This window comes from Phaenicophaeus curvirostris, chromosome 1, assembly GCF_032191515.1.
Source record: "Phaenicophaeus curvirostris isolate KB17595 chromosome 1, BPBGC_Pcur_1.0, whole genome shotgun sequence".
Taxonomy (NCBI): domain Eukaryota; kingdom Metazoa; phylum Chordata; class Aves; order Cuculiformes; family Cuculidae; genus Phaenicophaeus; species Phaenicophaeus curvirostris.
In genome coordinates this window covers 156,503,725-156,518,507 of record NC_091392.1, presented here as the reverse complement: position 1 = coordinate 156,518,507, position 14,783 = coordinate 156,503,725, and the positions used below count along the sequence as shown (strand labels likewise).

General features: G+C 46.5%; 1 protein-coding gene across 2 annotated transcripts in view; it reads right to left on the bottom strand.

Moving 5' to 3' along the window:
* The window catches only part of CLDN10 (claudin 10), a 61,515-nt gene that overhangs the window by 12,670 nt on the left and 34,062 nt on the right, over nucleotides 1-14,783 (bottom strand). The window contains exon 1 of one of the 2 annotated variants that reach the window (XM_069879121.1): nucleotides 1,315-1,555. The exons of the other annotated variant lie outside the window; for it this stretch is intronic. Within the exon in view, the coding sequence (XP_069735222.1) occupies nucleotides 1,315-1,534 (220 nt within the window). The 5' untranslated portion in view covers nucleotides 1,535-1,555. Of the gene's footprint in view, nucleotides 1-1,314; nucleotides 1,556-14,783 lie in introns of those variants that run through there. 2 annotated transcript variants of the gene reach the window in all.

Genomic DNA, 14,783 nt, shown 5'->3' with positions numbered 1-14,783 from the left:
TTTTAAACAAACCTTTCACACTGAAATTCACTCCTAGACTCTAGTGCAAGGGGAATGTCAGGACAGACCATGGAGAGTAGACCTGATTTTTCTGCAGTATCGAAGTCACTTGTATAGTCAATCACTTCTGACCATAAAAACTTCGAAAAGGTGCCATCATTTTCATAGAATCATAGAATCACCAGGTTGGAAGAGACCCACCGGATCATCGAGTCCAACCATTCCTATCAAACACTAAACCATGCCCCTCAGCACCTCATCCACCCGTGCCTTAAACACCTCCAGGGAAGGTGACTCAACCACCTCCCTGGGCAGCCTGTTTCAGTGCCCAATGACCCTTTCTGTGAAAAATTTTTTCCTAATGTTCAGCCTAATGAAAAACGTTTCCCTAATGTTCATCCTAAACATTAGGAAATTTTAAAAACCTGTCCCTCCTTTCTCCACTCCAGAGGCTAGAAACCGATGCCATCTGCACTTTCCCTGTTACTACCAGCCCTAATCAGCACGGCCTTATCACAACTACAAGTTTAGTTGTAAAGATTTCCTGCAGTGACCCAGTTTCCCAGTAGGGCTTCCTTAAAGGGCAAAAATGTTTCCCCTTAACCGGGAAGAAAAGCAGCACCAACCCAGCCTCTTGTTTCAGGCACTAGAGCAAAACTCTCCGCTTTGCTTCAGAAAAACACCACCCTAAAACTTCACGAAGCTCTGCATCGCTTTTGCATACCTCTGCATCCCTCACCGCCCCGAGCTTTTACACTGTCATTTATCAATGAAGCAATTACACCTGAGTTAATAACTGCTCAGCAAAAAGAACCAGAGGAACATTAATTAAAACAACATGACGCCAAGGCTTGTTCTTCTCCACCGACCGTTGCGTGGCTGGCAAAACCATACGAAAGGGGAATGTCACGACAGTTGGAAAATAAATTGGCAAGGAAAAATTTGCTTGCATTCTTCTTGTGTCAAATCCACACACATGGAGCCTTCCGACAGGGAAAATAAAAAAGCTGGTAGCGATAGAGGCTAAGCTTAAGCACCAAATATAATCTCGAATGATGGGTTTTAGGGGAAAATACCCGCTCACACAGGTGCTGGTGAGCGGCACGGTGTCACCTGCCAGGGGACATGAGGTCATTCGCCCACGACCCCACGCGGGAGACGCCTCCACCAGGGTCCCCGCTGCCCCCTGCCCCTCTCCGCCGCCCAGCAGCCCCATCGAAGGGCATCGCCCACCCTCAAGGAGCCCCGGAGCCCCACGACGGGGCAGGGGACGGGGTGGGTGAGGTGGGACGGGGGGAACGCGGGGAGCCTGACCGTCCAGCGCCAGCATGGATGGAAAGTCCTTGCAGTTGGAGACGCCGGTGGAGTCGGTCACGCAGGTCTTCCAGAGGTTGGCCCAGAAGGTGGCGGTGGTGATGACCGTCCCGTCGATGGTGGAAACCTTCCAGTAGTCGGTGGGCAGCGTGGAGGAGACCAGCACCCAGCCCGAGATGGTCAGCAGGAAGGCGATGATCTCCGCCGAGGTGCTCGCCATGGGCCCGGCGGCAGCGGCGGAGCCCCGGGAATTAGCGGCGGAGCCCCGGGAATTAGCGGCGGCGGGCGGAGCGCGGCGGGGGCGGCCGCGCAGCCCAATCAGCAGGGGGAGCTCCCGGCGCCCCCGCCCGCCCCCAGCGCCCCCCCGGGATCCCGGCGGGCAGGGCAGGGACCGCGGCCGCCTGCTGTCCCCCCGGGCTGAGGGACGCTGCCCGTGGGGGGGGACCTCAGCCCCTCGGAGCATCCCCGGCATCCCAGCTGGGAGCAGGGAGCTGCCCCTCGCGGGGGCTCCAGCGCCCTGGTGTCTCCCTGAGGTCCCACTGGAGAGGGGGACGCTGCTCCCGGGGGTCTCCAGCCCCCTGGGGTGCCCCTGAGGTCCCAGCTGAGAGCGGGACGCTGCTCCCAGGAGAGACCCCGACCCCTCGTAGCATCCCCGGTATCCCAGCTGGAAGCAGCGAGCTGCTCCTCGTGGGGGGTCTCCAGCCCCCTGGTGTCTCCCCGAGGTCCCACTGGAGAGCGGGGCGCTGCCCTCAGGGGAGACCGCGACCCCCTCGGAGCATCCTCAGGGTCCCCGTGGGGAGCGGGGCTCTGCTCCCGGGGGTCTCCAGCCCCCTGGTGTCTTTCTGAGGTCCCAGCTGGGAGCGGGGCGCTGCCTCTAGGGGCGACCCCGACCCCTCGGAGCATCCCCGGCACCCCAGCTGGGAGCAGGGGGCTGCCTCTAGGTGGTTCTCCAGCCCCCTTGGGGTCCCCCTGGAGAGCGGGACGCTGCTCCCAAGGGACACCCCGACCCCTCGGAGCATCCTCGGGGTCCCGGTGGGGAGCGGGGAGCTGCCCCCGGGCTCCTGGTGTCTCCCCGAGGTCGCAGCCTGGATCGGGGCGAGCCTTCGGGGGGGACCTTAGCTCCTCTTCGGGGCTCCCCCGCCCCCGAGTTCGACCCCAGCCCGTGTCCCTGCGGCTCCCCGGGGGCAGCAAGGAAAAACAGACCCGAAAGCGACAAACAAAAAAACCGCTCGACCTGTAAAATTAGGTTTTAGTATCTCCTTCCCCTGCAGGTGAGCGTTGCAGGGCAGGGGAGAGGGTGGCGGCAGCTTGGCACACGCTCCCTTAGGCTTCGCTCAGTAGTTTCAGGTTTGAGCCTCTTTACATCGTTTTGGATAATGCGGGAATGAAGGTATAAATTATCCCTGCTTGAAGGGCGCTTGCTGAAACGCAGAGAGTGGGTTTGAGGTGGAATTAACTTCAGCTGTACTAAGCCACCTGCATGGGCTGCCTCTGAAGTTCCTTTCTGCACGCAGCCACCCCCCTGTCCCCCCAAATGCCCTTCCCGGGGGGCTAGTTTTCAGCAATACTTGTAGAATAGAGTTGAGCTGAGCGTATTGAGCAGTCCATGTTCATCCAAGGAGGTAACTTTTGGAATACGTGGCAAGGTTTTTAAATCCTCTGAGTTTCAGCTGCCCTCCTGTGATTATCTGACTGCAGATGATACAGCTTTTAAAAGCTGGTTTTGCAATGTAAGGTGATGAACTTGGGTTTTTCTACCTCAGTCTTAATACACTGGCATTCCAGCCTGCAGCTCGCAGGTGTAAAGTTCTCCACTGCGGCTTCTCCTCTTGATTGAAGCTGTTTACTTTCCACATCAGTAGTATATTTGCTATTGATGTGGAAAGTACACTGCCGGTCTTTACCTTCCTCCTACTTATTTCAAAACTATTGTTACATTTTCTAAAGCTTTTTGCCAGATGGGCAATCGCTGGAGGATAAGAAGCCACATTTACATCATTATTCTTTTGATGAATGCTCTTTGGTTTTGCCGTGTGGACACAAACCCGGATGTAATCACCTTATAGACATTTGAATTAAAAAAAAAAAAAAAAAAAAGGAAAAAACACAGCTAGAGTTAGGTGTACCCTTTGATGTATGTCGGAGCTCGATGCAGCAGGCTCTTTGTTGATCTGTTAATGCCCCAGCAGGATCAAGTGGGGTCTGCAGCTGCATTTAGGGATGAGGTGTCCCTTTGCAGGCTCTCTGCCTCCTTGGTACCCTACAACTTGCAGGTACCACACAGAGGCACTGATGGGGAAGAGGGAAAGAGGAAAGCAGGCAGCAGGCTTGTTTGCACAGCAGCATTGGGAACGGAGTGTGCTATAGCTCCCATTCAACCTCTGGGCCAAGATGTCCCCTCCTTTCCTCAGGAGGGAAAAGAGAGAGAAAAGAGGAAAAAAAAAGAGTCTGGATGTGGATGAACCACACTGCTACAGTGTCGGGCTGTAACCAGAGCTCACTTTGGGACACAGAGAAGTGCTTTTGAGCTAAGGAATAGGGGTGTGACCATAGATCCAAGTCCCATCCACATGACTTTATGATCTATTTATTGTAGGGCATGGTAACAGAAAGGGGGGAAAAAAAGGCTTTTTGAATATTTCCTCCCATCATAGCACTTTGAGGTCCTGCAGGCTGGATTTCTTTTCATGGTGGAAAGCTAGATCAATCCAAGCAGCTATCAGCTAGGATCTAATCCAGTCTGAGGTAGGAGACTTGAGTCCAGGCCTAGGTCATCGTGTTTTCTTGGCATGGAGGCCTGACTTATTCTTTTATTGATACTGCCTCTTTGGTTGGTGTAAAGCTTGTTGAAGCCAGGGATGAGCATCTGGGCAAATTTTGGCCAGGGCCCACCAGAAGTTCTCCATGTGCTTCCACACTATAACCAGAAGGCTGGAGCAAGTGTTGAAAGATAGGAGTACAGCCTGGGGACTTCTAGGTTTGAGTCTGAGCCAGGAGGAAGAGGAGGAAGAGGAGCTTTCTGACAAGCATAGGCAGCCCATGCAGGGCTGTGGAAGGGGCAGGCTGGGTGAATAGCCCTGCTGAAGGTGGGTAAACGTGCTGAAGCTGCTGTGGGGTTTGGCTGTGATCTCCAATAACCATTTCTGCTGTCCCAGACCACTCTGCTTTCAACAGAGCTGGACTTTGGCCACAATGTGCAGCATGGATCCCTGTCTCTTTGACAGGCACCTGTTTACTGCCAGGAACTTCGGAGGCAGCCCGTGCAGGTGGCTTAGGGCAGGTGAAGTTAATTCTACCCCAAACCCATTCTCTGTCTCCCAGCAAGCACCCCTCAAGCAGGGCTAATTTATATCTTCATTCTTTTGTAAATCCTGTTTTATCCAATGATGTAAAGTGGCCTCAGCATATGAGAAGCAGTCTCACTTCATCTTCAGGGAGAGATTCCTTTTTTTCTACTCTTGACACAGCTGCTGCTGAGGATGTTTATGCTACGAGTCCAGTTGCTACCACCTTTCTCATCTAAAATCAAAGTAAGACCTTGAAGTTCTGATCTCATCAAGGATGTTGTAAACCCAAAATGACATTCTGCATGGCTGAGAATTTCACCCCAGGTTGAAGAGTAAGGGAAGCTGCAAGAGATATATTCCCTTATCCCTTGATACCAATATGAAGACATGACTCTAACTCCCTTCGGTCTTTGTCTTGCTGCCACCATAGTTCTGGCTTTGCCTACTTGGCTTTCAAATCTATTTTTAACCTGTTTAGTAGACTGAAGGATTTGGCCTTTGCTTTGTTTCTTGTTCCCATGTTTTGGGACAAGTTACAAATCGGGAAATTTTTTTAAGTTCCTCAGACCATTGTGGGACTGATTCCTGCTCTTTTCTGTACATAAATTAATTGGATCATTGTGTTAATATAGTTTTGTGCCAGATCATTTGAATGAGTGTGTATTTATTCCCTTGGACTGGGGAAGAAAGTGCTCAGACCTTTTTATAAGAAAATCAACCCTTGTGGTTTATTTTTTTTCATGGCAAATATCACTGACTCTTGGACATTAAAATGGCATTGGGGGAATCATTAGTAAGTTTTTAGAATAGACAGTTTCAGTTGGAAGGGACCTACAACCATCATTTAATCCAACTGCCTGACTAATTCAGGGCTGAACAAAAGTTATAGCATGTTATTAAGGGCATTGTCCAAAAGTCTCCTGAACACTGTCAGGCTTGGGGCATCAAATACCTCTCTAGGAAGTCTGTTGCAGGGTTTGAACACCCTCTTGGTATAGAAATATTTCCTACTTATAGAATCATAGAATCACCAGGTTGGAAAAGACCCATCGGATTATCAAGTCCAACTATTCCTATCAATCACTAAACCATGCCCCTCAGTGCCTTGTGCACCCGTCTCTTAAACTCCTCCAGGGAAGGTGACTCAACCACCTCCCTGGGCAACCTGTTCCAGTGCCCAGTGATCCTTTCCGTGAAAAATTTTTTCCTAGTGTCCAGTCTAAACTTCCCCGGTGCAGCTTTGAACCGTTTCCACATGTCCTATGACTGGATACCAGGGAGAAGAGATCAGCACCTCTCTCCCCACTCCCCCTCCTCAGGAAGTTGTTGAGAGTCTCCTTTTCTCCAAACTAGACAAGCCCAAAGCCCTTAAGAGCTCCTCATAGGACATTCCTTCCAGCCCCTTCACCAGCAGTGCTGCCCTCCTCTGGATGTATTCAAGGACCTTCAAATTCTTCTTAAACTGTGGGGCCCACAACTGCAGGCAGTACTTGAGCTGAGGCAGCACCAATACTGAATACAGCGGGATCTTCATGTTTTCTGACCAGCTGGTTATGCTGTGCCTGATGTACCCCAGGATGTGGTTTGCCCTCTTGGCTGCTGTGGCACTGCTAACTCATTGAGCCTGCAGTCGACCAGCACCCCCAGATCCCTTTCTGCAGGGCTGCTCTCCAGCCACTCCTCTTCCAATTTGCGCTTGTGCCCAGCATTACTCTGTCCCAGATGCAGAATCTGGCATTCAGACTTGTTAAACTTCACGCCATTGATAATCACCCAATCTATCTAGATCTTTCTGCAAATCCTCCTGTCCCTCTAAGAGTCAACAGCATTTCCCAGTTCGGTATCATCAGCAAACCTGCTAATGGTGCATTCAACTCCTGCATCCAGATTACTGATAAACATATTGAACAGAGCTGGCCCTAAAACTGAATCTGGAGGAGCACCACTGATGACTGGATGCCAGCCAGATGTAGCCCCATTCGCTACAACCCTTTGAGCTCTGCCCTTCAGCTGGTTCCTCACTCAGCTCGCCATGAACCTGTTCATCCCACGGCTGGATAACTTGTCCTAAAGGGTGCTGTGAGGCACAGTATCAAGAACCTTACTAAAGCCAAGGGAAACTATACCCACCACCTTCCCTTCATCCAGTAGGCGAGCGACCTTATCATAGAAGGATATCAAATTACTTAAGCAGAACTTTCCCTTTGTGAACTCATGTTGACTGTGCCTGATGATTGCATTATATTTCAAATGCTTTTCAGCAGTACTCAGTATAATCTTCTCCATAATTATTCCAGGAACTGAGGTTAGACTAAAAGGTCTGTAGTTTCCTAGGTCTTCCATCACACCCTTCTCATGAATTGGAGTAACATTGGCTAGATTCCAGTCAGCAAGAACCTCCCCAGGCTCTCAGGATTTTTAAACTACATATATTTGAAAAATCAGAATGGAATATTATTCAATAGTTTGATTTTTATAACTTACAGAATGTTATCTTATTTACAGAAGACTACTTCAGAAATGGTTTTACTCTTAAGTCTGAAATACAGGATATTATTTTAGCTCTTGCAGGATCAAAATCACAAGCAACCATTATTGACTCATAAGTTAAATACCAGATGACAACAGCATTTGTTCTGCATCCAGGATAAGCAGACTAGGGTCGTCATGCCTTTGTGCCAGAGTAATTTTTCTTGTAATTTTACCGTGCTTAGATTGGGCAACTTGAGACTCTTTCCTGCCTTGGCCATATTACTATTTTCAGGGTGCCTAGAGCCCTTGTGCAGAAGAAAAAAAAGACCCCAACTTTATTCTTCTGAAGATGAAGGACAACTTCCTTCTTTGCTAGAGTTTCCCTGAGACTTTGAATATTGAAAAGATAAGGCAGGCGTGGGGAATATAGACAGGCTTGTAAGAGTCTCTTCACTTGGGTAAGGTCAGATCTTCTGCCAGTTAAAGATCGGAGGAATACACCTCAAACTGGTGGATGCACTGCTGGAGATTAACACAACTGTAAAATGAGCGGGCTTGCACAGTGTTTTGCATTATGCAGCAAGAAAATTGCCACCTGAAAAATGAGCAACCAGATTCTCTTCTCCAAAGGAGAGTAAACAAAGGAATGTTTCTGTGTGACCTAAAAAAAAATCCATCAGAGTGGGAACATCAGTTAATAATCTCCAGTCCTTGCAGGGGTTGCCACTGTTGTTTATCTTAAGCTATCAGAAATAGAACTAAATTAAATTAAATTGCTGCGCCTATTTTTTTTTTTGAACTGCTAAGACAAGAATGATTTTAACTATGCAGTTCATATATTACATAATAAAAAGTAAAAAATTAATAGGAAGTGACAACCCAGAGCATTTTAAAGGAGTGAAAAATTGCATTCCATGAGCCAATAAACTCTCCCCTCTTCCATTCTGTTCAGCATGTTTAGACATTACAGACTTTTGTTCTTGACACTGACATTAATATATTATTTCTTTTTTTTTTTTTGGCTCAGCCTAATTGTGCTGAAAAATGGCTGTGTTGTTCCCTGAAAGTTTGTAATACAATGCTTTTAAAAATAGATATAACCTGTTTAACAAACTGAGCAGGAAATGTGAACAAGTGCATCTCCTACTTTACTGGAGGTGCATTCCACCTGGCCAACAGCACAGGTGCAGCTCTTGGCATTCAGAAGTTGCCTGCACATCAAATTAAGTTTTGTTAAACCTGGGTAGGTCACAGTGGAAAGGAGGGAGACTTTTGGACTGATTTTTTGAACATGCAGCCCTACGTAAAGATATTTAGTAAGCATTTGGAAGACAGAATCAAAAGGAGGGAAGGCAGATAAGCAAATGTCTTTCCAAAGCAGACAGCGATCAGAAAAGATCCTTGCAGTAAGCCATAAAGAAGAAGAGGTTGAGTCCTGACTGGTGGCTGAGCTGCAGGCTAGGGTTGAGACCCTGGTATTCCTGGAGTGGGGACACTTTCCCACCAAGCATGTCCTTTGCCCTCCTGTGCCGCACCCTGTCTCAGCCATTTCCTGAATACGTGGTAGATCTGGGCATGAAAACGCTGTTATCTTTCATGGGCACTTGGATAAGTCCCAGTTGGAAGACTCGGAGAAGCAGGAGCTGACCATCTGGGAGGAGCACAGCTACAGGACTAGGGGCCTGAGTTGGAACATGGGAAATTCCCGTTAGGTATTAAAAAAAAAAATTGTTGACCATGATGATGGTCAAGGACTGGAGCAGGCTGCCCAGAAAGACTGTGGGATCTCTCTCCATGGCGGTGTTCAAGATTTAACTGGTCATGGTCCTGCATAAACCCATCTGATTAGACGTGTTTTGGACAAGAAGACTTCTGGAGGTCCCTTCTAAATTGAATTATGCTATTACCCTTTGATTCTGTTACCTCACTGAAGCAAACAGAGTAGCACTGGGATGCATTTGGCTTGTTAGAGCTCTATAGTGCTACACCAGTGCACTAATGATTACGTATGATGTGTTATGCTCAGGAGATCACATGTAGTCCCTGCTGCTCTGTTATTTAGCCCTCTTGCTGAAATCTTTTCACGTATATGTGCATTTCAGTTCATAAAAGCACTACGTGACAGAGAGGCCTTTTGCTCTGCTAGTGTTAACACCCTTCCTGAGACAGCAGAGTGGGAATGAAGAGAAGTGAGGAGCCTCTAAAGAGAGGAACTAATTTCTAGAGTGGATGCAAGAAACAAAAATGAGACATATATTCTTCAGCTAAAGAGGAGCGGTACCAACTGAAGGCAGCGGTGGAGGAGATGACATGGTGTGAGGAGGCTGGTGGGCATGACAAAGGCCCTGAAGGAGCCATTAATAAGTCATGAGAGGTCATGGGCAAGGGTTGATAATTTACACTGTGTTCTTTGTACCCAGCCCTGCTTAAGTACCACCTAAACCTCAATGCAAATTTGAGTTTCCAGTTGGGAGGTACAGGAGACAGGTGAAGGTGAGGCTCTGCTTTATGCCTTCCCAGCAGTGTCTCTGTCTGCATGGAAACTCTTCCCCATGCCCTCCTCTGGTTCCCCTCCCTGATTCCCACAGCAGCCCCATATTTACTCAGAGAAGGATTGTATCATGAAGAGGGTATTGTAATTTACCATCTCCAGCTCCACTCTTTATCAGGCATCAGTTGTCCCAGCCAGTGGCATAGAAAGATTTCATTTAACTGAGAGCATAAAAAACCACAACCTGGAGCAAAGCACATTCTGTAGCATGACTTAATCTGAGAGCAAACGGGCTGGGATAAGAAAAGGTCACGGTGACAAAGCAGAGTCAAAAGCTGACTTAGATCAACATGCTCAAGCAACTCAGAAACAAAGGAAATAAGGAAATAATATGTGACTGACTTTTTTTGATCAATACAGATTAAAAAAATTATAAACTGAGGTTGAAATTAATATGCATTCAACCTGTCAGTGATACTGCTTCTTTTGATCCTACTGGTTGCATTTGAAATAGGAGAGCCAGACTGATTTGACAGAAGTGGGTAAAACCCTTCAGCAAAAATGGGGGCTTCTTGTAGAAGCTCTTGGATAAAGAGGGCAGATTTAAAATCAGATTTAAACTTGCTGAGCTTCAGGAACCACAAATTAAATGGCCAGTAATGAAATCTGAGGTGAAAATAAGTCCTTAAAAACACAGATGCCAATGGGAGCATGCACATGCTGAGGTACGTGACCAGGTTCCCCCTGTCTTCCAGTCCTCTGAGAGCACTGCCTCGTCAAAAATCAAAGGGATCAAATGCACTCAGATTTGTAGTGTCCCAAGCAGTGCTTTGGCTCATTTTGTGTGCAATTCTGTGTAGCATGGGATCTTCCTGTTCCTCATTGCCATATCATACTCCCACGCTGACTCTCAAGAAAACAGTCTGTTAGTCTACTGCATGAAGCAGTGTATTACATAGGAGAAAATGCGTTTGGACTGCTTGTTTTTGCTGGGTCACAGTCCAGAGTAGCCAACAAGGCATTCGCCAAGGGCAGGACACAATGTGCTCTGCCTGTTATGTTAATGCTTTTAAGTTCCCATACTGAAAATATTTTTCTTCCATTACATTGCAGTAGTTTTACCTTGCCATTGCCCTTAGAAAGAAACAATTTTCCACTGATAATAGAAATTCAGGTATGCACTGTGCTTTTCTGTTTTCCTCTTTGTTCAAGTGTCTTCTCAGCTCACTATTTGTTTCAGTGGCTCATTCAGATGTTCATTCTAGCTTTTTAATTCATTTTAGCTGCAAGCCAGGTAAAGATGGGCAGAATCAGTTTTGAGAATTTAGCTTTAAAGCTATGTAAAGTCTTTTTTCATGTCAGAAACTTTATAAAAGAAGAAATTCTTAAGCAGTTTTGATTCAAGTCCAGTTTATAAGGAAAGTTTGCAGCACTGAATGATGCTTCATGCACATGGTCAGTGTTTCTGATTTTGGTGGTAAGGCTTTTATGTGGATTTAAATATTGCAGTGCACTGTTTTTCAGTAAGCAAAGTTGTGTGGTGGAAGGCCATCAGTTTACTTTGTGCGAGCTCTAGGACAATTTAGTTTCTTTTTCTCCTCCTTTTCTTTCTGCATCTTAAGTGTTGCGTCTAGGTAGGAATCAGAAAACCTTCCAACAGCAAATTCATAAATTGCAGAAGATTCCATGTGACAAAGTGGTGGCGTTTGACTGTAAATTGCTTGAAGAATAACAATAAAATGGTAATGCCAGCAGATGCCAAATAGTGGGACTGGAGACACCAGTGCTTATTGTAATGACTGCTCTTTGCTTTTTGCTATGAAGGGTACACTATTAACAAAAATGACTTGCAGTGATATCTGAGGATTAAGAGTTTATTTGGAAAGATGGCCCAGAGCGTTTTCTTTTCACGTGGTATTCTGGGAAGTGTTAACTTTGCTATGCCCTTACGGGAAAAACCTGATTTGTATAAGAAACAGTTAGGACATAACTCGGCATGCAAAAGCTACAGGGTTGCTGTATCCGTCAAAAAACCTGAAACAAATGAAAAAAATTCAGCTGGAGGAAGTGTTTGTGTTATTGCTGAATATACTCTTAATGCAAAATACTGTACTATAGTATGACATGCAAAACATAATCATCCATGAAATCCAATTCCTAGTCATAAGTCCTGTCCTTCCCTCCGCACTCCCATTAAACACAGGGCATCTCTGGAAGATCTGCAGATTTATGAGAGGGACATTTTTGCCTGTGAAGGAAACCTAAAGGGACTGCTTTAGGTGTCGGCATCAGCTTATAGGTGCCCGTGGCAGAGCACACTAGATCCTCGTGGAGCTGGGGTCCTGTGCCAGCCATTGTCCTCACGGGGCACTTTAAGGTGATGCATCACGTGCCCTGAGCTGTGAAAATATTGGTTTTGGGATCACATGCCTGAACCCTTTTCACTTTTCTTCCCATCCCAAACAGGAGCTAGGCTCAAGCTGGAATCCTTGTCAAGCTGGTGTAATGTCCTGGAGGCTGCTCCAAGACCATTTTGCTGCCTGTGCTGTGCAGGAGGCTTCACTCACCTGTGCCACAAATGTTTCCCAGCTCTGGCAAGACAAGCCCCAGTGCCAGGCACCTCTGTAGGCTCAGCTTTGCTTAAGCATGTCCCAGGACGCAAGTTCTCTTGCCCGCCTGCTGTCTATATCTGCAGAGTCCCATAGTAGCTCTCTTTCAAGACACTGCTTCTGGGGGGATTCTGGCTCAAGGTTAATAGCCTCAGGCAGGTGTAACGCCCTGAGAAATTCTCTGGGTGACCAGAGAAATTAAAGAAATGATGGTTTTGAGAACTGAGTTTAAAGCATAGAAAGGAAAAGCTACAGTTAAAACAAAGAGAAAGCATAATCCTCCCCTGTGTCCAACAACAGTTATTTTCTCATATTTTTCCAGCAAGACTCACTAGTAGGGTACTGAATGAGCAGCCCCATTCTGCACTGGCACAATAGTGTCCTGGGCTCTTCCAGGCTTCACACCTAACTGCAGACATCTACTGCTTGTTCTCATTCCGATGAGCCATGGCATGAGTGGCTTAGCAAATGGACCTCCTCAAGTTTTGAGCTGTCATCCCTCTGTCCCTCTCATGTCTCCAACAGTAGCTCCCACGGGCAAGTGTCTCATGCAAGCAGAAACTGCCTGGTTGCCTGGTGGACCTCATGGGTGCTGGTGTGCTTGTTGGCGTTTGGCAGGGACCAGTGGCATCCTTGGATGCACGCCTAGCAGCCTACAGGCTCTTTGCCCAGCTACACTTCAGTGATCAACCTGCTACCTCTGTCTGTCAGCTTGGAGATTTCTACACTACACCAGAAACAAGGGAAAGTTAAAGAACTGCTTGAACTCCCTGGAGCTGGAATGATGCCCCAAGGGTGGGCATCCATTTGGTTTTTCAGCTAAATATCTGCTGCGTGATCAGTGCAAAATGGACGGCTGTAATATATTTAACACAGCCCATTGTGGCTCATGTTGCAGAACTTGCTCTCCAAACAAAGCTTGGAGAAGCTAAGGAGCCATGTTTCCCAAGGCAGGACTGTAAGAGGTCACTCTCCTGATTGTGCAGACCCTGAACTCAACCCCTCTCTTGTGAGGGACTCCTCAGCCTGCTGGTATCTGTTGGCTTGTGGGAAAGGCCCCTGACAACTTTTTCAGGCGTGGAGTAGGTCGTTCCCTTCTCATTTTCAAAGTGTCATGGTTAATTTCTAATGAGAAGTGCCTTTGAACTTGTGAACTTTAAACTTAGTGGCAGAAGGCCTCCTTGAGTACATCAAAACCTCTAGCTGTGCTTAGGGGAATGATTCATGCCACATACTCATCGTGCTGAGAAATTATCCCTAGTCCTTTATGTGGCACATGCATCATTAAATATATTAATATACATGAGTAGATAAAATAAAGCCATAACTCTAGGATGCGCATCCCTGAGAGCAGAATTTGCTCTTCAGATTATCCAGTGGGATGAAATACCAGTCACTGATATTTAACAAAGAAAATCTTATATCTTAGAACAAAGCAAATAAGCACACCCATATATATACACATATATATTTGCATTGAAAGAATGTGTTACAAAGATTGCTTTATATCCCTGCCTTATATTACTTCTAAGAATAGGAAAGACAGGTCAGGTTAATATCAAAGCTGCTATTTCCTTGATATAGGGGCAAAATTATTGGCCAACAACCCCTCCAACCACTTTTTCATCTTTCCTTAGCAAAATCAAATGCTTATACAGCACAATAAGTAACTATTACCACTACAAACCAATGGAGACAATTCATAAAGCAGCAAGACAGAAAGATTTAGGATAAGTAGAGACTAGAGTAAGCTAATCTCCCCCTTTGAAGATAAAAATTTTCTTTTCCCTCTCCTTACAGAAATCTACAACTAAGGACCACAAGTAGTATCTGATCACAGGGCTTCTCCGTATCTACAGAATTTCTTATGCATTAGATATTCCTACACCCTACTACCCGCTGCCTGTATATCCCTAGGATTTTTCATTACTGGAAGTGGGATAGGCATGTAATAATTGCAGTAGTTCATTAGCCTCATCAGGAATGATGTAGTTTTACTGGCAAAACAGAGAGATGCTTTTCCTTTTGTAGTTTTACCTTAAAACCCTCTTGGCCTAAAATGCCCATCAGGACATTAATTTCATTAGGATTTTTCTTTTCACACTTTCCCCACAATACGCACACAATTTATGTTCTTGCTAGTAAGCACCTGCTTTAGTGTGTTTAATCCATTAGAGAAGTTGTTCCAAATGAGCCAGTTGTGAATCGCGGGTTGTAGCCTTTCATCAGCTCCACTCAAACAGTGGGTTACGATGAGGTATGACATTCTGGCTCGGTTGGTTTGTGCAACAGAGGATTTTTGTAATGGGGAAGTAAGATACTTAAGCAATCTCCATTTGTTTTCAATAGGGCTGTGGTAGCCTTGAATGGAGAGGTGTTTCTGAGGATCTTTCCTTGTTGATTTCCAGCATATGATGCTGATTTCGCTTTTTCCTTTCATGGCAGCAGTCCTGCCTGCTAGATAAGCTCTCTCTCACCCTTCCTGATACTCAGGTGGGCAGTAAGGATAGTGTTCAGCATTTCTGTGGGCATGCTCTGTACTGTTGCAATGTAGTATTTTTCACGTGAGGGTCCCATCAACTTCAATAATTTTAGCTCTGCTGTCCCAGT